This window comes from Cyrtonyx montezumae, unplaced genomic scaffold, assembly GCF_038088225.1.
Source record: "Cyrtonyx montezumae isolate F1298 unplaced genomic scaffold, pur_monq_1.0 scaffold_13, whole genome shotgun sequence".
Taxonomy (NCBI): Eukaryota; Metazoa; Chordata; class Aves; order Galliformes; family Odontophoridae; genus Cyrtonyx; species Cyrtonyx montezumae.
Genome location: NW_027071859.1, coordinates 8,601,909 through 8,624,519, shown reverse-complemented (window position 1 = coordinate 8,624,519; position 22,611 = coordinate 8,601,909). Strand labels below are relative to the sequence as shown.

Here is a 22,611-nt window from a genome sequence, read left to right as displayed (position 1 = left end):
ACTTAAACTAGAGGGAGTTTTTAAGGATACAGATAACTCCTTACATACCTGGAAAAAAAAAATATGAAAAAAATCCCCATTAAGAAATGGCTTCTGAAATGTAATTTCCTAGTCAATGTATTCGTCAGAGGAATAACATGCAGAGCTATGTTCTCCCACTAAGATGAGTTATGTAGGGCTACAAGTAATCAGGAAGATTAATCAGGAAAAGAAAAAAAAAAAAGCTAGCAGAATCGTGACATCTGTCATTGTGATATATACCTGTAGGCCACCAATGATTTCAAGCACGCTGTTCAGAACAGATGGAACACCGCCCTTTGGTTCAGGTATGAAAACAGAAAATGAGGACCATGCATGTCAAACTAAAGGTGCAATCTAGGAGAGCACAATTTAATGAAAGCCCCAAGTGCTAATGGAAATTTTGGACTGAGAGAAGAAATAGTCTACCTTGGACAGGTATACTATTTGCTGGGTATGGAACTGGCTGGAGGGCTGGGCCCTGACAATGGTGGTGAATGGAGTTAAATCCAGCTGGTGATCAGTCACAAGTGGTGCTCCCCAGGGCTAAGAACTGGGGCCAGGCCTATTCAATATAGATGACCTGGATGAGGGCACTAAGTGGATCTTCAGTAAGTTTGCAGATGACACCAACGTGGCTAGAAGTGTCAATCTGCCTGGGGGTAGCGAGGCCCTACAGAGGGATATGGATAGATAGCTGGGCTGAAGCCAATGGGACGAGGTTCAGCAAGACCAAGTGTTGGGTCCTGCACTTTGGCCACGACAACCTCAGGCAATGCTACAGGCTTGGGGCAGAGTGGCTGGAAGACTGTGTAGAGGGAAAGGACCTGGGGATATTGATTGATGCTTGGCTGAACATGAGCCAGCAGTGTGCCCAGGTGGCCAAGAAGGCCAACGGCATCCTGGCTTGTATCAGAAATAGTGTTGCAAGCAAAAGCAGGGAAGTAATCGACTCCCTGTTACTCAGCCCTGGTGAGGCTACATCTCAAGTACTGTGTTCAGTTTTGAACCCTTCACTGCAAGAATGACAGTGTGGCCCTGGGGCATGCTTAAAGAAGGGCAACAAAGCTGTGAGGGGTCAAGATCAGGCCTTATGAGGAACGGCTAAGGGAGCTGGGATTGTTCAGTGTGAAGAAGAGGAGGCTCAGGGGAAACCTTATTGCTCTCTATAACTACCTGAAGGGAGGTTGCACTGAGCTGGGGGTCCGCCTCTTCTATCTTATAATTAGGGATAGGATTAGAGGGAATGGCTTCGAGTTAGGCCAGGGGAAATTCAGACTGAATGTTAGGAAATACTTCTCTGAAAGGCACTGGAATGGGCTGCCCAGGGAGGGTGGAGTTACTGGACGTTTTTTTCCAACCTTGGTGATTTTATGATTCTATGGAAACCAGCAACTGGAATATACAGGCAGTTTCATTTGTACCTCATTAGGCATATTTAATTTCTTTTTTAATGGGAACGAGCAGCACCTCTCACCATCGCTCTCACCATAAAGATGCACTTCTGTGCTGTACGACTGATGGAGCACTGGCAAAGGCTGCCCCGGGGTGGTGGGGTCTCCTCGTTGGAGTTCTCCAAAAGCCACCAGGATGTGGTGTGGTGCACCCTGGCATCCCTGCTGGAGCAGGGGTTGGGCCAGATGGACCTGGAGGTCCCTGCCAACTTCAGCCATGCTGTGATTCTGTGATGTTTTATCAGCTGTTATTAATAAAATCAACCAAGTCTTTTGCATCACCAAGACACAGTAACAAAATATGATTTTGAATTATATATAACATAAATTTTATTTGCTTAACCTTACACAAACTCAGAGATTTTAAACCTCTTCAATGAGCTTTATAGGAAGGGAAATGTTTATATTGCATAATAATTTAAATCATTACTAACTGTTAATTCACTACCACAAAAGTGCTAGCATTTCAATAGAAACATCATATATATATAAGATAAATTCTGGAACAGAATGTATTTAATTAGATAGGAAATGGGTCAATCTTTTTATTAAATTAACAAAAAAACTGAGTGCTTTAGGAAACTGTAGGATCATCAGCAAAGCACAGTGAATTAGTTGAAATAAAGATCTGTATTTTAGAAGAGAATGCCTGGAGGATGTAGTGTATTTGTGAGTTGTTGGCTCAAGCTCCAACAACTGAGAAAACAAACTGTTAGACAGCTTCTTTTTTCAGTGCTGCTAGCTGAATGAAGAAGATCATGAGTGTAAGACCAAGCATCACTTAAGCTGCAGAGTACATTCCTGCATTTTTTCATCTACAAGGTGTAAGGATGATTAATATTTTTAACACTATGAGAAAAATTCAGAGCAGTTTGACAAGCTCTGGATGCTCTACTTCCCACAAAGAGGAGGCTCTTAGAAGATCTGACATCCACCACGGTAAATGAGAAGTGTCCTTGATTAGATGTGTACCAGCAAACAGAGCAACCAGGAGCTACTGCCTGATCCTGAGATTAAGAAGGATGGCATGAGATGGTCAGTCACAACCATGGCTGAATTCTTCCCACCTCAAAACAGTACATTTGTACCCAAACTATTTGGGAATAGATCACATTCTCTACCAAGCTCAGACATGTGTCACATAGGTCTCAAACTGTCAATTCTTGTTTCTTTCTTCTTTTAGTAAAAGATAGCAATGCTTCACAGAAGCCTAGGAAAAAAAAAATCACAGTACTCCATCAATCTGCAAAACACAGGGCTCATGAAGTTAAGAGCCACCAAGTAGGACAGAAGTGGAGGAAGTACTTCACCTTTGTCATGCCTCCAATGCTCACCAAGTTCCTTCATCATTGCACAGAAGATCTACTCTACTTTTGGACAGATTATGAAAGGCATTTAAACTGGGCAACAAATTCAAGCCTGCTAAGTGACCATTCCAAATACAAACATTTACCGAATCATTTGAGTACTAAATTAAATGCATTAACCTCTAGCACAAAGTAATAAACTGTAAGCAATAAAGGCTTTTTAAAAGCAGAGAATTTAAGACCAAAACCAAAGCTCATATAATAAAAGAATATCACATAAGAACTTCACAAAAATAAAATCAAATGATCTAGCTACTAAAATACACATATGTGCTCAAAATCTTGTGGGAATCAAATATTCCAGTAAAAACAAAGGGAGAGATGGAAACACAAGTTTCTTATTATCACACTTCATATGTTATAAAACCTAACAGTTAACTTATTTTTGGCAAAGGGACAAAGGTTGCACAACACTCTGGCTTATACAAATATTTTCTATTGTTAAATGCATCTTAAATGTGGTTTATCATATAACTCCATGCACACAGTGCACCATGAAGTCTCAACATGTCCCAGAGATACCTGCATTTCAAAACACTGATACGTAATGTGCTGCCAACATCCAATGGATTAAGTGTAAAAAAATTATTCAGCGATTCATAGTTCAATTGAAAACAGGTAAAACCATTTGTATAATAAGCACTGTACAGATGCTGACCAAAGAAAAGTTGGTATTTTTGGACAAATTACTGCATGTGATATTTTCTAGAACACTCCCTCCTGAAAAGGCAAAACAGTAATAAAATTTATCTAAAAAAGCCCCTCCTTGTTTATGATCACAAAGTGAAATATGCTTGGGGAAATACAGAAAGTTAATATATAAGCTTAACCTCATGTTTCACATCTTTAGTTGCTGTCTTGTTTAAAGGAAAAAAAAATAGTTAGATGTGCAGTGGAAATGGTTATGAAGATGTGGAAGAATCTACTCATGCATATATTAAACACAGACTTTATGTTAACATTGCACTTCCTTCCACTGATGTGCTTATAATTTAAAGGAAGAGGCAACGGTATAGCAAGAGTGAACACTTAAGAACGAATAAATTCAGCATTCTTCATTGACCATCCACTAGCAGGGTGAGTTACTACTGAGCACTAACAGTTTGCAGTCTCCTGAGCTGCAAGGACAGTGTCCTTCCTCACATTTACTGCTGCTTCACAGTGAGAAAGAAAACTATTCAGATGAAAAAAGGCAGTAACACCTTGAATTCTTGTTACAAAAACGAGGACTGTGCTGCAGAAGCACTGATATTTGCATACATATTAAAGTCTAAAGACAACCTATCTTAGAACAGTACACATCACTGTTTATTATTATTTTCCATATAATTTTCTACCTAGAGTTAGCAACCTATTTGCCTTGAGATCTCTGATCCTTGAAAAGCTCTTATTAAAATCATAATCAGTTATTTTGGTACCATAACATAAATTAATTACCATATATCTAGCATTTGTTTACGAATTATTTAAAGATGGTAAGAGAATAAGAAAGTCTTAAATACATTTATCACCATTAATAATCATCTGCACTACGTGGGCATTTCGAGGTCCAAATTTAGAACAAGACCTTTATTTCAAAGTAAATTGCTTAATTATATTTTATTTGGCTTAGTCATTAATGTTTTTATTTCATTTTGATGAGAACTGGGATTGAAAGCTTGTCTATAGAAGAATATAGCAACCTCAGGAAAGTCCAGGCAATACCCACAGGTTAACTATGTGCACTGTTTTCCTAAAAAAGCCACTCTCATGCTTCAAGTTTGATGTACCTGAAGTTCTGTTGCTCGCTTCATCATCTCCAGTGTGATGTAGCAACCAATAGAATGAGCAATCAGTACGAGCTTTATATCTTTTGATACATTCTTTTTGAGGAAGTTCAGCTTATGTTCTACTTGTCCATTAAGTCCAAACACATCCTCCAGCTCCTTAATATCTGTGTCTGAAACAAAAGAGAAGAAGTCCTTTGTTTTAATAAAAGTTTCAAGTACTTCATTTTTCTCAACTTTTTTTTGGAAAACTCTGAAATAAATAACATTTTTAATTAAAAAAGAAAAAATAAGCTGCTAATTGGCAGACCATCATTAAATGTGCAGGCATATACAACTAGCCAAATAAGAAGTATATAGCAACACATGGAGCTTCATGGTCCATCATCTAGTATGGTATTTGTTTGGTAGAAGGCCAAACTCACTATACTAGTTCAGCTTAAAACAACCCAACCTTACATTGCATGTTCAGGACCTAATACAGCAATATTACCCAGGAAGAAGAATCCCTGCACTCAAGCCAAGTTATCACGTGCTAAGGACAGTCAGATACCTAAGATCTCTTGTCTTAAAATACACAGGAAAATAATCCCATACGGTGAGGAAAAATATGGAATGCATATCTGCGAACACGAAGCACCAGCACCTACACAGTTTACACATATCTAGGCAGGTTTTTATCATCATTGATCCAGCTACAAAGAGCATCAGGTGAGAGCTTCAAGTTTCCATGTTATCATGCTATTTCATTCCTGTTCTGTCAGGGACCTCCTAAAGGAGCCTGGGCAGTCACTGACAATGAGAACTTCACCACTTGCTTCCTAGAGAGCCAACAAGCCTGAGATAATCCAGAGACTGTAGCAATTTGCAGCAACTGGGGTGTTAGCACTGGCTGATGATGTGAGGGACATGGCTCTGAAGTTCTAAGTCTGAGGGGACTCACAAAACTTTAATCTGCTAGAAAAATACTCCACCTGCTAAAGGTGTTACACCACTCCAGTTTAATGTGGGCTGTTCTATGGAAAAGAATGCAAGAAGAAACAAGAGTGAAAAACATGATGCAGAAAGCATGAAGGCACATATTCCTATAATCTGTCCACAAGAGATGTCCTACTACTAATATCACTTGATCTCTTAAACCCACAGTGTTATCTCAGAGCTCAGTGTTATACTCCTGTGTAACCCCCTGATCTATTGCACTCTTTACATGTTGACTTGCAGCACATCTTTAGTCCAGAATGATCCCGGCCTCTTGGCAGCAAGATTCGGACAGGAGGGAGTATGGCTCTTTACCAAGCTATGGCCCTACACACAACATACAGCATCCCAGCAAAAGCACAACAATTAAAGAATCTGAAAGGCACTCAAAAACTACTGTAAGAGAAACCTAGCCCACAGTGTAGGACCATTTCAGGTGTAGCTGGTTTTGTACCTGTAAGGAAGAAGTGATAACAGATGCCTTTCTAACTATCCATTATCAAATTATGATGACTTACAGGTCTTTCAATCTCTGTGTAGTAAATCTGTAACCTCAAATGCTAAAAATAACTAATACAAATGTACTGAAGTTATGGCAGTTTTGGCTGCAACAGTAGTAACTGGTAGCATGAGTTGGAGCTAAATTGCCTTTTAGATTATCTGTATAATATATGTTTTGAAGCAAAATAATTGTTTTAGAATGTGCTCTGATGCCTTTTTCCTGAGCTTAAAATATTACCACAGAGGCAATAACAAGCACATTTTTCTTCAGTTAAACTAGTATTTCTACTAAAACTACTTATGATCACAACCCAGCATAATTTATAGTAGTTTACTCTGAATGAAAAAGAGGTTTACTAAAACATGCCTTAGGAATGCAAAATTGGATTAGAAATAATATATCACCTATTAGGCTTTCTACAGTAATGTGAAACAAGAAGGCCGTTCTGTTTTCTGAAATCCTAAGGCCAACACATTGTTTTTAATCTTAGTTTCTATTTTTAGTGAGAGCTACTTTTCATTTATTTATACAGTAACTTAACTTCATGCAGGAGTGGGCTGTGTACATTGCAAGTCTAATTAAGGGTATATGTAAAACACAAAAAACAGAACATTAGAAATATGATGACTCACTGGATACAGGAACAAGTGACAGAGTATGTTACAGTGAGTATATGTGTGTTATCATGTGTTGGGTTGAGGGGGTCAATTTTCCTCTGTAAACATCTACCATTCCCATACTTTATTTCTCAGGCACTGCCATCTTCAGTGATTTATCAGCAAGTCTTTTAATGTTTGAAATTCTGTTCATAGCCTTTGTTCTTGAAACAAAGGGATTGAACAAGAACTTCTGCTTCTTCTAGGTTAGAGGAAGGGAAAAGGAATAAAGTACGAGTAGAAATCTTCCAGAGAACCTCTCAAGGTTCATAAAATACAGAGACCAAGCAGGAAAGAACACATACTCTACTTGTACTGTTCATACAACCTCATGACTTTGAAGCCAATCTTATGACTCCATTGTCAATACACGTGACTGAAAATTATGGTTTTCCAAGTTAATGGCTCCTTTTCTCAGCACAAATTCACTATCTGCTAAGAGTGACATGCTGAACGCTATTGCAATGTTATCAATGAACAATACAGCAAATACAGCCTTGCTCAGCCTCAACATGTTCCAAGTTCAAGATTATTTGTCTAATTAATTAATTAAAAAGTTTTTTTTTAAGACATTACGTATCTAATTCAATATTTACTTACCCACTAAAATAGCATTGTAGAGATTCAGTGTAACATATTCAAAATTATTACTGATTTCAGTAGTGATGTGCCTATTGAGAACCAGCTTTGTTGTCAAAGAAAGAAAGTCAAGGAAGGATAAGCGCTGTGCTTGCAGGGATTAAAAGCAGACAGTAAAGACTTTTTCCTCCTCTCATTTGCCCAAGCTTTAGTTTAGGACTTGAACATACTGAAAGTGAGCTCTAACAGCCAGTGCTGACTCAATAGAATTGTTCTAGAAGTTCAATACAGCTTTTCTTTTTCTTCTGCAACACTGCTTTGCTGCCAAACAAAATTGCACTGGTATTGCTTCCAGAGAATCCACCCTGGATGAGCATGCAGCACAGGGTCTGGAGATGTACACAGCGCGTTCCTGTCATCCCAATGGAACCAGCAATCTTGTCAGGTGAACTCCAGTGTCACATAACTCTATACTGAAATACATATCTTATTTTACTTCTCGACAAATATAAAGCTACCCGTGTCTCACGGTAATTTGCGTTTTCTCAGTACAAATGATGTGCTTATAATAGTCCAAAATATGTGGAGCTGGGCCGTGTCATATGTCTGAAAGACTTATTTATTTTATGAAATAATATCATCCGGGGATTTTCCAAAATCAACACGAATTTCTTGGGTGGAGGAGCTTAAATTGGTTCTTTATATAAGCAAACAGACTTGCACAAACACACTGGCAGTCAGCAATCTGATGGCTGTATATCAGAGTAGGGACCAGAGAGCAAATTACCTCACCTCAGGTGTGGAACAAGCAGCATGACTGAAATAAAGCTCATTTAAGTTCTTCTGAGACAGTAGAAATTATATGACCTGTACCTTATGCTGCAAACACCCCACTGGGCCAAGGCATGTGATGTCAAGACTTTACTTAGCTTAAGTGTATTAAAAGAAATACTGTATTTCTTTATTTTCTTTGGCAAAACATCAATCTTCTGATGTGCTTTTGGAAAAACAAATGCACAATCACTTTAATGAATCCCTTTTTCTGACCTCTGCTAAACCCAGTGTCAGAAAACAATGATAGATTAAAATAAAGTGTTTGCTCTGAGATTAGTCGACAAGTTAATCTTGCTGGGGAGGAGGACTTGGATTTTCAGGGAAATAACAGAGAATTCTGTTTTTCTGTTGCATATGCATGAAAAATTCTTAGGCAGAAAAGAAACACATCAGTTACGTGAGCAATCTTTATACTGCAAATTTCTAAAATTAATAATTCTTCAGAAATCAGAGATTCTTTTTTCCTTTGATGATTCAAAAAGATACAAGAAGCAAGATTTTCCAGCACTACTGTTAAAGTGCACTCCCTAATTTCACAACGGAATGCTTGTTCATCCAAACTCCTAGCTATTCTGCTCGCAGACGGTGCCAGTGTGGTAGGATAAGTGAGAAAGGATAAGTGAGAAATCTCAGACACAAATGCTTCCATGAACAGGAGGAGATCAACAATCCCTTGAAGACAGAACAACATGAGTTTTACTCTTTCTTTACATCTGGGGGCATACTGCAGTGAAAATGGCACGAAGCTAGAGCCTGTGTAACCCATGGGCCACAATGCTGGTGAGACCCATAAGGTGTTGTAGGAACGTGACGATGCCTGTCTTGAACAAAACAAGGAGCTGCTTATTGCCTAAGAGGAAGATTAACCTTAGAGGATTCTCTTAAGTACTGATAATGTAGCCCACATATTCTCCTGCGTTTGGTAGGTGGCTTTTAACAGTTGTGATCTATGTCAGGAGGCCACTACAGCAAAGAGGAAGAGTGGCATTCCAAGAGGAAAATACTGTACACAACCTTGCCAAGTGTTAAAGCACCACCTCCTTTTTCCAACACAACCCATACAAACACTCAGGGGAGAAGCAGCAACTGGGACTGCGTAACTGGTGTTGAGATGGAGCAGTCTGTGTAAGGTTTAATCTTTGCCTTCACACAATGACAGACAGAAAGCTGCCCCATGACCAAATTATCTAGGATTACTTGCCAAACAGAGCAGCATAGTCAGAAGTCTCATTCTGTAAATCAAATAATCCATGTGATTGTTTTCGTTCTTATGGCAAAACACAGTAATTTGTTACCACTGGATGATGCCATCTGAAAATGTTTAAAGGGAACTGTAAGCTTAAAAACCAAGCTTTCTGGTTTGTGGGTCTAAGATGGGAAAATCTTTTAGAAAATACACCCCCTAAAGATATATTGCTTGAAGCCTGAATGCTTCACCCAATCTTTCATTTGATTACTGAACCCTGGATAATTTGTATCAGCGAGCAATAAAATGACAAAGAAATGGGATGGAAACCGTGAAAGAATGTTCAATAAATAGTGAAGAACTCCTACTGACACCAGGAACCAGGTTTTAAAGCATTGTGTTTTAGATTAACCCTTAGACCTTCCTCTGGCCCTAGTACCCTCAGGAACTGTTCATGCAACTTTTAAGATAAACATACTGCTCATTAGTGTTTATTGGAGTAATTACTTTTTGTAAAGGTATCCTCTACAAATAAATTACCACTTACTCAAGACACTGTAGTGGTCATTGACATTATTATTTTTTATTAGAAAAACAACAAGACCTTAGTTTATAAATTAACCTACCTATTTCCTTTGCTATCTATATACCTATTGCTGGGACACTTACTTAGCATCTAATCTGTTGCTGAAAGGAAGCTGTAGTATAATTAAATTAGTACCGGTGTAGTCTGGCAGAATGGATTAATGTAACAAATAGTAAAAAACAATTTTTGATTATTTGATTAAAAACACACAAGAGTGTTCAACGATAAGAGTATACTGAACTTCCCAAATGAAGACGTTTCTGAGATACTTGTTCTGCATTCCCATTCTTGCTTCCCTCTGGTGATGACAGCTGTTACGGAGGATGAGATAACAGCACAAGTGTTGAGACAACATTGTGTTGGTTGCTTTTAATGTAGGCAAAGCAAGCAACTTTAAGCAGTGGTTTTTTAAGCAGTGTTTTATTGTGAAGTTCTTTGCTAATGTTTACCTCCATTATCATTTTTAATACACAAACCAAATCAAATATCCATCACAAATGGATCTTTCTGTATCTAAATGACTGCACTTCACTGTCAAACTGAAAAAACTGAAGAAAGTGCATTTTATAAGAATTTTAAATGTTTTTTGTAACAAAAATAACAAAAAGCAAAATAAAACAAATAGAAAAGGCTTGAGTGAAGGTGTTAAAGAACTACCAATGTACAGGAGCAGATCCAAATTTCCATCATAAAGTTACTTAAAGGAAAAAGGTCTGAGCAAATGGGAAGTCGATTGTTCATGGGACACTTCTTGTTGTCTGGATGCTCAATCTTCAAGAAAAGATATGCCACAAGGTGTGCACTGAAACATAAAAATACTCCAAATTCAGCATGAGCCTCAGGATGGGTTTATCATACCAGTCCAAACAACATGAAGAAAATCTTGTAATTTCCATTAGCTGGCTGACTTGATGAGTCAGGTTGCAAAAAAATCAGTCCAGATCCAACAAACCCACTTTCATGCCCCCAGAAGTCCGTTTTCCTTGCTTTGTCTGGCAGGTGGTACTCCTCCAGATGTCCACCTTGAGTGTTTCCCTTAGGAATACTCATTTCACACATGGTCCGAAATATCACCCAGTTTTACAAGGGTAAATGTTTTTTACTGGTATTTGAATTATCTTGCACCATCAGACTGAGGCATGTGATGTTTGAGTCCATCCAGGAAAAACACACATACACAGGGCGTTGCTCCCTAAGGTAGTTTTGTACTGCAGAGCACATTAGTATCAAGATCTTTTTGAGTTATGCCAGATCTAACGTCTTCCAATTTAACATGGTGAAAATTCAGTCTTGAAACTAAAGCACGGATCTCTCTTACTGAGTGAAGCAACAGAAAGCAACTACAGTAAAAAGCACACTGCAACATCAACTTGTGTTGGCGCAGGTTGACAATGGAAGAAAAATAAAATAATGACATGCTGCACATCTCTAAGATTGGCTACATATAGCACTACAATATGAAACAAAGGAAGGATAGTGGTAATCGTGTGAGCGTGGAAATGAACAAAAATATTGAATGTCATTTAATAGGAATGGATTCAAGAGGTGTATGATAAATAAAACATTGCACCATAGTAGGTAATTCTAACAGTCACACCTACTGAAAAGCACTTCAGGATTTTGGGAAGTTTAAAGAGAAGTAAAGAAATAGGGGCTGAGAGCAAACAAAAGAGAGCTGAAGCTTGACGCAGAGACAGACAGCTAGCCAAGGACGACAACCCATGTTATTCCACAGACAGGGAGCAAAAAGGGTTACTTTAAAAGTGGAAGAAAAAAGGCAAGGAATACAGCACGGTATGGAGAGGTAGAAAGCAGAACAAGCACGCAGCTAAGAAGGTAACCGGATAGGCAGCTATACAGTAACACAAATAGCAAGACAGAATTTGCACCTTACGGCTGCACGCAGCAAGGTGTAACTGAACAGATCAATGGGAGACATTTGCTGAAGTACTGAACACTTTGCTGAAAACACATTAAGATTTGTGGCTTCTTACACAAGCCCTAATTTCTCTTGAAAATCCATCCCTATATTATATTTAGAACTAAGATAGACAAAGACAGAAATGTTCAAATAAGGGGTAAGTCTTTCAAGTAATACTGAAATAACACGACTGCATTTCCCTCCATAGTGGCACTAGCTACCATCATGGCATCTGGATGACATTTAGTATAACTTAGGGCTTTCTCTGTACTCTTGAATATATTTGTCTTAGCTGATACTACACTAATAGAACATACAGGAAAGTGTAGGTTTGTGTCTTCATTTATTCACGGAAATGTTAAATTTAGTATCTTGAATAACCACCTGAAGTAAGCAGGTCCAGATGATATAATAACACTGACCAGCATCCTTCTTATTTTAAGGAGTAAACGACCCACTTAGGCAAACATAACATTTTTCCAACTTTAACCTGTGTTCTTCAAAAATGACAGATCATAAGAAGTTTTCAAAATTGTATCTTAGATACAAACTAACACATGGTTTTAGCTGGGATAAAGTTAAATTTTCTCTGAAGAGGCTTGTATGATGCATTTTTCATGGAAACAGTGACGATGGCACTACAGGTTTAGCTGTTGCTGAGCAGTGCTGCACAGAGCCAAGGACATTTCAGCTTCTCACAGCACCCTGGCAGTGACGAGCAGAGGGACACAAAGAGCTGGGAGGGGACAGAACCAAAACAGCTAACCTGAACTGGCCAAAAGGATGTCCTATACCATATGGGGTCATGAACAGAAATAAAAGCTGAGGGGAAGAAAATATGTAAAAACCAGGTTTTATTTAAAGCAGTAGGCAAAGCTAAGGAGAGAAAGTCTAATTTCACTTTGTACTTCCTTGAAATACAGCAGATTTCTTTATCGCTTGCTGACATTTTAAGTAACAACATGAAAGTAAAGCAGAGCGCAAACTGTCTCTCTTTAGGGAAGAAACATATTTCTGTCAAATTAACCACTTCAAATTATGATTTATATCTTTCTTACTGCTAAATTATTTTAAAACTGATAGATTTATTCCCTCCAATCATGACAGCAGTTTCCTTTCTAACCCTCCTGCTGAATATGCTGTAGGCTTTTTTCACGGTCACCTGGCTGAACTACAGAGCAGAACAGGTATGGCAGCATGCCAAAGATTCTGTGATGGCTTTTTTTATTTTTTTGGAGTTTTGCATTATGACTGAAATAGATACCAAAGCATTACCGTTACAAAGTCAATTTGTCATTATAGATGAAAAAAAAATTGTTTTTGCTTTTCATTTTACACAGGTGAGACCACAGAATCATTTGAGTTGGAAGTGACCCTTAAAGGGCATCTAGTACAACTCCTCTGCAAAGAACATGGACACGTACAGCTCCATCACTGCTAAGAGCCCCATCCAGCCTGACCTTGAACATCTCTAGGGATGGGGACAGGGCACACACATCTCAGGACAATCTGTTCCTATGCCTCACCATCCAAAAGTTGTAAAGAACTTTTTCCTTACATTCAGTCTAAATCTTCTCTCTTTACATTTGAAACCATTTCCCCTTCTTTCCTATCACAACAGATCCTGCTAAAGAATGGCTCCTCCTTTCTTACAGCTCCTCCTTCAGACACTGAAAGGGCGCTCTGAGAACTCCAGGCCTTCCCTTCTCAAGGCTGGTACTCCAGCAGCACAGTGGCTTCCAACTCCTGTTTGTTTCCAAAGCCGTATACTTCGGCATAGACGCACTTCAGCTGGACAGACAGCCTTGTCTTCCTGGTGGATAACTCCTTAGTTCCTTTGAAGTGTTCCCCTTGAGTTTCCCTGTTGCCTTCTCCTGCTGCCCCAGAGATCCTTGGCTCATTGTTTTAAGATTTCAGGTGTCCCATAGCATTGCCAGCACATCTGTGGGCAGCAGGTTGTGCTACACAGAAAGCAAACCAACCAGATGCGACTCAAAAACAGTGTTAGGTTCACAATCAGGTTAGAGCCAGTCTTCTCATTCATTTATATTAGCAAATATTGAAGCCACAGTTCGTTACAGTCTCTTTAAAACTCCCCATGGCTTTATAACACCATTTCTATTGAAAGATAGCAACTGAATTTAAACCACACTCTACACATAAACAGATTCAAATACAATCATGTAGAGTTTAATATATATTGATGTGCATTCAGGAATATGATAATTAGCCTCTTTGTGATTAATTGGAGGACGAAGCTCCTTTCATCTATGTAAACGGTAGTCAATGGAGTCTCAGAGGTATTATTTCTGAAAAGTTTTATTCTCAAAAAAATTATCAATAAACTAAACTAAAGCAGAAGAACTACAGCAGCAATCCTAGAGAGCTTCAGTAGACTCTATTGTCTCTATTGTATGGTTTAAGCCAACAGTGGTTAATTAACTAGGCAGTCACCTGACTTCACTACTCATGTAAGAGTTGGAGTAAATTAGATTTTAATAGCTGTATTAAGCCACCAAACACAGCATTTAACCTTTAGAAAGATAAGAGTATGTCTAGCTTAAACCCAAAACAATAGTCTATGCTGTATCAAAAAGAGGTAAAAAGAAGAACTCCTTCATCCAACAAGAAACATGAGCCCCTCATACCATCTGGCTCCCCAGCACTGTTACCACTTTGTCCTTCCTCACATCTCAAACTGAACAGCCCTTACCCAGAACTTGGTAGGAGATGGAGGATGATGTGCTACAGGCATGAGCAATTCATTAATGAAGCTGACTACCTAAGAATGAGGCCACCTGTGTTTCCTGCCTCATGCTCTTTACATTTCCCTGAAGCACCTATGTTTCCCCTTAAAGCAAACTCCCAGAACCACAACAAACAGAGGCTGAAGTTTCAAGTTTCAAACCTGAATATTTCCTGAATCTGGAATTCTGCTGTGCATTGCTGATAGTTCCTCAGCCTTATGGCTGCAGACGACAGTGAAATAAAAATCAAATTACCATGAAACACTGTACCGATTGCATTAGGATCTGCAACATTTTGGCAAGCTTTGTGGTATCAAAATTAAATTTAAGGCCTATACCCCAAAGTAGAAATTGTAATTAATGAATAAAAAAATACATTGATCAGTCTGTTTGTTTTTTTTCCCTCAGAGGTAACCTACATAGTGAATAAAGTTTTGGTTCAACTATTGTAACAAACCCAGGCGTGATAAACCTTCAGAGAGCAGGGATTATTTTCCTCTACAGGGATTGCCCATTTTCAGTCCTTTAGCAAATGTAAATGCATTTTGCAATCTGACTTGTATTAAAGGATTCTTAAGCATTCTCCCTTGGGAAAATAATCGGAACCATTTCAATATTTTATTCAATTATTTCACTTTTTAACTTCCCCTACAACAGAATGGCAAAACATCACATCACTGCTCATTTCAGTGAACTATGACACGCCTTCTAAAGTCAAGACACCAAAAGATATAAATGTTACCTTTTCATAGGGTTCAAATTCTTAAAACACTTTTTTTCCCCTTCACTAAACAGCCATCTGCATCTAATTAGAAGTGATGGTATCAGCTGGAGAACATACCTAAGTCATGGGGTGAAAGGCAGAAAATGATCCATAAACAATCTCAAAACTTACATCCAAAGTTTCCTGGAATGCACTGAAGATATTACACTCTCCAATAGATGATTTTTTTTTAATTTTTATTTTTTTAATGTCCCATTTTCTGGATAAGGATCCAGAAGAATGTATCAGGATTCAAAAACCATTACTTTATAAAACATCCCTGAATTAGAATTATATTAACCTTATTTGTAGCTATGGATGGAAAAAAAGCTTTAACAGGGGAATTAGTTTGATAAAGTGCTAGAATGGATTATAAAGCTTTTCACGGATTTTATAAATAGTGTACAGACAGACAGTGCTGACAGATGCACTGAAAAATCTTGAACAAAACAGAGGATCCATCTGACATACAGCAACAACAGGAGTAAAGTCAAAGCCCTCTTAATAACACCAGCAAAAGTTGGTCAGTACTCCATCAAGGGCAAAGGAATACAGAGCTACACTTTCAGTGGTACAAGAATCATCTTAATAGTGTTTAAGTGATCATTATGAATAAATATATGTCTAATAAGGCATGATGTCATCAGCAGTTGAAATGGATAACATTTTAGTTGGCCAGAAAAGAAAATAATAAAACAACTTAGAAATACTGCGCATATGGAAAAATTTTTACTTTTTGAGTTTTGATTCTGAATTGAATGAGATGTTTAAAAACACATGCTTGAAATTAAGTAGAACTGATTAAAACAATGCCAAATACCTACGTTTCACTCAAAGGATTCATTTGCATAATTACAGGCATTGATTATGGCTCCTGTATGAATAATTAACAGAACACTGCACATGGGAAAGAAGTGCTAAGGTAATTGAAGTACTGCAGCATCTCTAGAGCTGCCTGCTCTTCACATGCTTTGATGTAAAACATTCCAGTGGGTTCCTACCATGAACTGCATATTTTGAGGAAATAAACACCTAGAACTAAAATCAAACAGCAACATGCAGATCTTACCAGGCAAAGTCAAAAAACCTCAACGTTTACAGTATCATGATAACTTCAAAATGTACACACATGCTTCCTTCCTCAAGGCACCTCTTCTAAAGAGAAGGAAGGAGTACAGCTGCTGGGCAGTGGTGCTCGCTGCATCAGGAGGAGCAGCCAGGTGGCACTCCCCTGTCCTGATAAAACCACCAGTCCCTCGCTGGCGCCAAGTGCCATGCCACTGTGTATCTCCATGTGATTAATTGATATTGAGGCCAGCTATACAAGCAGTAAGCCTCCCCTCCCTATACCTTAAAAAGAAATCACATGAAGGCATGAAACTAGCTTAATTCTATCTGGAAAGCAAAAAGCGATAAGAAAGGCTTCAATTGGTAGATCAACTGGAAAAGGAAAGTGAAGGAGGATTCACCCTCCCTAGTGAGCAAGAGGACACTTCCTTACTGAAGTCATTCAGCCTGGTCTCTGGGACATGGGACTCAGACCCTCTTGCTGGTAAAAGCTGAGGCAAAGAAGTTGATCATTACCTCAGCCTTTTTTCAGTCCTGTGAAACCAGGTCTTCCATTTCGTTCAATGCAGGGTCCACATTATCCCTCATCATCCTTTTATCACTGATGCAGAAGCCCTTCTCATTACCCCTTGACATCCTGGTCAGATTCAATTCCATTTGGGCTTTAGCTTTCCTAACTCCATCCCTGGATGCTCTGACAGTTCCTCTGTATTCCTTCCAGGCTCCCTGTACTTGCCTTCCTTGCCACTCTTCCTTTTTTCTATGATTTTGGCCAGGAGCTCCCATGAATGCCTACCTACTTTTCTGCCCAACTTCCTCTTTGCTGGGGAGCATTGCTCCTGACATTGGAGGAAGTGATCCTTGAATATTACCCATCTTTCCTGGATAACTACCTACTATCACTACTGCTGTTTAACCTCTGACCATACACTGCCGAAGCCCTGATAAAGATTTGAAGATCAAAGACCTCCTAAAGCACCACAGATGCTAATTCTGAGATGTTTACATATGGACTGAATAGAAAGCTGGTAGCTCTCATTTGCCATAAAGAAGATATTCCCCCCCCCCCCCAAACCAGCAATAATTACGAAGTTTCATACTACTAAAAATTAGAGCCACAAGATAACTAAAATTATGAAATACATGCTAACACCTTGTGCCTTTGTGAGAATTCTTTCTTTTAGGGTTACACAGAATAAAAAGGACAAAAGCTATTGGCTAAAGGTAACTATTTTTCAGAGCTCAGTTTTCAGACCAACATCTTTTAATGTCTTCTCTCCTGTTTGCAGCAGTTCAGACCATAGTCCCAAATCTCCCACCTCCATGGTGGTGTAAAATCTCAAAGACCATTGCAAATACTTACACACAAGAAGTATAATTGGAAAATTATTCTTAGCTACCATTAATTCAGCTGAGCAGGTGGAAACCAGTCAGAGAGCTAACTCCATCTAATCAGACAGCTCTTCCTGGACCACAAGCAAGCATCTCAGGAACCACTAGTGGCCACAGACCACAGTTCGGGAATCACTGCTCTAAATAACACAGAACCCTCTTAATATAGCACACCATTCTCCCTGTCTTGCTCAGGTAACTATTTTAGCTCTATTTTTTTTCCCCTACCAGCACAGCACTTCACATAATGGTAGCAATTTATGGTTCACATCTGGTAAACACGACCACACTGTCATTTGGTGTACAACTGCCTAATAACCAAGGAGATGATTACCTTGCTTAGTATTACCCATATGACTTTAATAATGTTTTCTGTAGTTTTATGCCATTACAGCTAGAGGCAGAATCTCACTCAGTCAATTCTGCAGTTTCATTAGAAGTCAGGGGGCTGGAACAACAAACTCCACTCAGATGAGTAGCAACACTAAAGAACACAGCCAAGAAGCAATCAATATACCATATAACTTATGTGCAACATAACTTTCAAGTTTTCCATTTCAACTCACACTGATGGTACATTAACATTTGGGATCGCATAATGAATGTCTTCTCAGACTTACTAACCCTCCATTCCTTTTCCTATATTGCTTCTTAACGATGTAACTCAATTTCAAAATGCTCTGCAAAGATCCTAATCTCCATACAAAAGAGAAATCAACAGAAACAATCTTTCAATGGACTGTAAATCCTAGATAGAACTGGAACCCTGTGGACCAATTTTGTTATGCAGAATGAACATGAACACTTTAATGCATTTTAAATACAGGAAGGCACACAATTACTGTCTACTGTCCATAGGACATAAAAATTAAGACTAGAAAACTACCTTGCAACTTTTTAAGAACTTCACTCCACCTTCCTTGTCATTCAAAAGCTATCTAATTTCTACTCAACAATATAAGAAGGTACATTCTTTTAATGCAGTTTATTTCATTTTCATTACTTCACAGGAAGCAACATGTATATGTTAAGTCTGCACACTCTAAATAAGTTATCTTCAAAGTGAGGTGTGTATGTACACTGGGATGGAGGAAGAAAACATGAGAACTTCAGTAGTAAATGCATGTAACTTATATACATATTATATAATATATGCATATATAAAATACATTTACATTACATATATTCACACATGCTCAAAAACATTTTTTACTGATAAAGGTGCATAATAAAAAAAGTTTGTAGATCACTGTTCTAAATGAATCAATGTATGTTATTCTTCCCTAGTAACTTCCCTGCTTTTTTAATTTTCAGTTTGCTGGACTGCAACTAGAAAAACTTCAGCGGCAACCAAGATTCACATGTTATCGTCATTTATGCCTTAACAGTAACAGTTTAATGACAATATATCCCTTAATCCGATTTTTTTGACAATAGGTCCTTTAATTTTGCTTTGTGAAGCATGCAATTGACATGGCTTTAATAATGCAGGAACACTTTCTCAGAAATCCAGAACCACGAATGCACTGAAGACCTATAGAGAACACAGTTATTTGTCCCTAAGCATGTGCTTCTGCTGGTCCTTGGGGTTCTGTGGGTTGTTTTTTTTTTTTTTTTTTGATCTAACAACAAAAAATGTAAAATAAGAGCTTCCTGGAGAAGCAAAAGAAGATGAGTAATGGGCCATGATTCTCCATTCTTTTTGGTCAGCCACCTTGCAATCGCAAAGATACTGAATTCTTGGTTTGGTCATTTTTACTAAACCTTTGCAGCCAATGGATGAAAACTGTTTTCAGTAATAAATAAATAAGAGAAAGGGAATCAGATTCTAATAATTAACAGTTGCATTTAATTTCTTCTTTGTCATAAAGACGAGGGAAAACTACCTCAAATCTACCTGCATTGTAATTGAGTTACAAAGTAGAAGGAATTCCTCCACAGTGGATGTAGGACATCCATAACTCTATGCTGGCCCCATCTACAAACCTCACCACTTCAGCTAGCTCTGCTATGCCAAGCCACCAAATGCATCTCTCAGCTGTTTGAGAGATGAATGCAGACACAGAGACGTGATCTAAGGGCAGGTTATCAGACCTGCAAACATTATCTACTATAGCCTTAGCTCCATTCAGTTGTCAAGACTTGTTGATGCTTTACCTGCATCTCATGAGTAATAATGCACCAGAAATTATAAATGTAGATATTTCTCACCTATCCAAGTAATGCTAGCACCAGGTACTTTGATGCCTGAACACACCTGGCAAGAATTTTACCAAAGAAACACAGGTTTCACATTTTAGTTTCAAACCAGAGATTAAACAAACCAGTGAAAAAGTTGAAAAGTCCAGGTGGAATTGCTAGCGAGGGAATTATTTCCTCTCCAAAAACTTAAGGGTGCTTCACATAGCTGAACCTCTTACTCCTAAGAAATCATATCCATTTACTGCAGCATTACTGTACCTTACCCACATCCAGAGACCTGCTGTCATGAAACAGCTTCCAGGACAGCTTTCAGCTACTGGCTGCCTCTGCCTTGCAATCATGTACTTTAAACAATATGCACTTGCAATTGACTATGACATCTTCCTGGTCATTGACATATCAGGAGACTTTTAACAAGCAAACAAAATTTCTTCCCAGCCTCAGAAATTTGTACTTGTTTCCTGGAAATTCACTACATCAATAAAAGTACTATTAAATTCAGAGACAATTAAGTCTATCTTCAAGTATTTGAAGTCTGAATAGGAGATTAAAGATTAATTTTCTAATCTGCTCTTTTCAATATAAATATGTTCTAGGCCTTCTCTAGAACATGCCTCCTAAGTCTGCAATCTGCAAACCCTCCTATGCTCTTCACAGCCTTTATTAGGCTGACAAATCTAATTTACCTAAAAATATTATTTTCCTTAGAAACTTCTCTTTTCATAACTTTATTTCGTGGAAATAGAAAACTCAACTTTTTTTTTAATAGGCACAAGTTATGCAGGCAAAAAAAAAAAAGAGTGTTACAAATTATCAGTGTGCACAATTTACAGTATAGTACCTTCTATCATCTCCATACCACTGGGGGGCTTACAATGTCCAGCATGGCTCACAACCCAGACAGGATACTGCTGATTTAGTCCACAATATAATGCCTTTATAAAGGTCCTGTAATAACCTGCCAGCCCAGGGTTACCTGCCAAAAGAAACACACAAGCACAGTCAATATAACCTCACCATAGAAAGCAGTTTACTTCAAAGCAAACTAAATGGCATAATATATTAACTTGTTAATTTAATTTCTCCAATACACTTCCAATTTCTGTTCTCCCAATACAAAGGGCTATGCTATTGAACAGTTTTAATTCCATTATTATGGCACAAATGAGAAGCACATTTTAAAAAACGCTGAAGGTAAAAACACAATCTAGAAGCTAAAACCGAAGCTCTATAAAAGAGAAAAATCTCCTTTCCCATTAAAGCACAAGCAGCTTACTCATGTATCTTGTCCAGTTACAGACATATGAAAATTGGGCAGATATAAAGAAATCTCCTGCTCACAGAGAAGTATCGCAGACTATACTGTGTATCAAACTCTATTTTTGTAATTTAGAATATAAAATCAAAGAATCACAGAACTGCAGGGGTTGGAAGGGACCTCCAGAGATCATCGAGTCCATCCTCCCTGCCAAAGCAGCTCCCCAGCCCAGGTCACATAGGTAGGCGTCCAGGTGGGTCTTGAGCATCTCCAGAGAAGGAGACTCCACCACCTCTCTGTGCAGCTGTGCCAGTGCTCTGTCACTGCATTGTGAAGAAGTTCCCACACACACTTGTGTGGAAATTCCTAAGCATCAGTTTTTGGCCATTTTCCCTCGTCCTATTGCCACATGCTGCAGAGAAGAGTCCAGCCTCATCCCTTGGCCTCCCTCTCCTTAGATATGTAGATCAGATCCCCTCTGAATCTTTTTTCAAGGCTCAACAGCCCCAGGTCTCTCAGCCTTTCTTCATAAGAGAGGTGTTTCATGCCCTTTACCATCTTTGTAGCCCTTCACTGGACTCTTTTGAGGAGATCCCTGTCTATCTTGTACTGGGTAGCCCAGAAATGGATGCAGTTCTCCAGGTGAGGCCTCACCAGGGCAGAGTAGAGAGAGAGGATCACCTCCCTCAACCTGCTGACCCCGCTCTTTAATGTACCCCAGGATGCTATTGGCCTTCTTGGCCACCACGGCACACTGCTGGCTCACAGCCAACCTGTCATCCACGAGGAATGTCCATTATCACTTGAAAATAGGTACACTGTGTACAGACAGTACAGTATTTGTTAAGCATTTCAAGACTTCCAAGTAAAACTTTAACTTTCACTCATTTGGTTGTTGGTTTTCATTCTTCCTTCTTTTGTACATCAGTAATGACGAAGTGTTAGCGGACTCAAGTTGAGAGTAAACCTACATGAAGATGAATCAAACCTTGATTTCTGTTTCCTTTAGGATGCGTAAAAATTCAACACATAAATAAAAACATATTTTCTCCCTATTTATTTATTGCTCTCCTAAGGTAGTCTCACAGGTACCTCGTCACTATTTAGATATCAAGGAAGCCCACCATCATATGCAGGACTGCTCAGTTGCATGTCCTTCACTTGTACACCAAACAACACTTAATTTGGATATCAACAGCAAGAAAAGGCACGAGCAGTACTAGAAAAAAAGCCATTAAATTTTTCAGACAAAGGCATCACAAAATAACTCAAATGTACTGCTGCAAGAGCACGAGGGGGAAAAAAGCAGACAAACGTTAAATCTGTGTAAAATC

General features: G+C 38.6%; 1 protein-coding gene across 3 annotated transcripts in view; it reads right to left on the bottom strand.

The window, feature by feature from the left end:
• The window catches only part of LDAH (lipid droplet associated hydrolase), a 107,301-nt gene that overhangs the window by 54,989 nt on the left and 29,701 nt on the right, over positions 1-22,611 (bottom strand). For all 3 annotated transcript variants that reach the window (XM_065730667.1, XM_065730668.1, XM_065730669.1), the window contains exons 3-4: positions 20,861-20,995; positions 4,609-4,778 (exon numbers count right to left, since the gene is read on the bottom strand). In XM_065730667.1, coding sequence (XP_065586739.1) covers positions 4,609-4,778; positions 20,861-20,995 — 305 coding nt within the window. The remainder of the gene's footprint in view (positions 1-4,608; positions 4,779-20,860; positions 20,996-22,611) is intronic.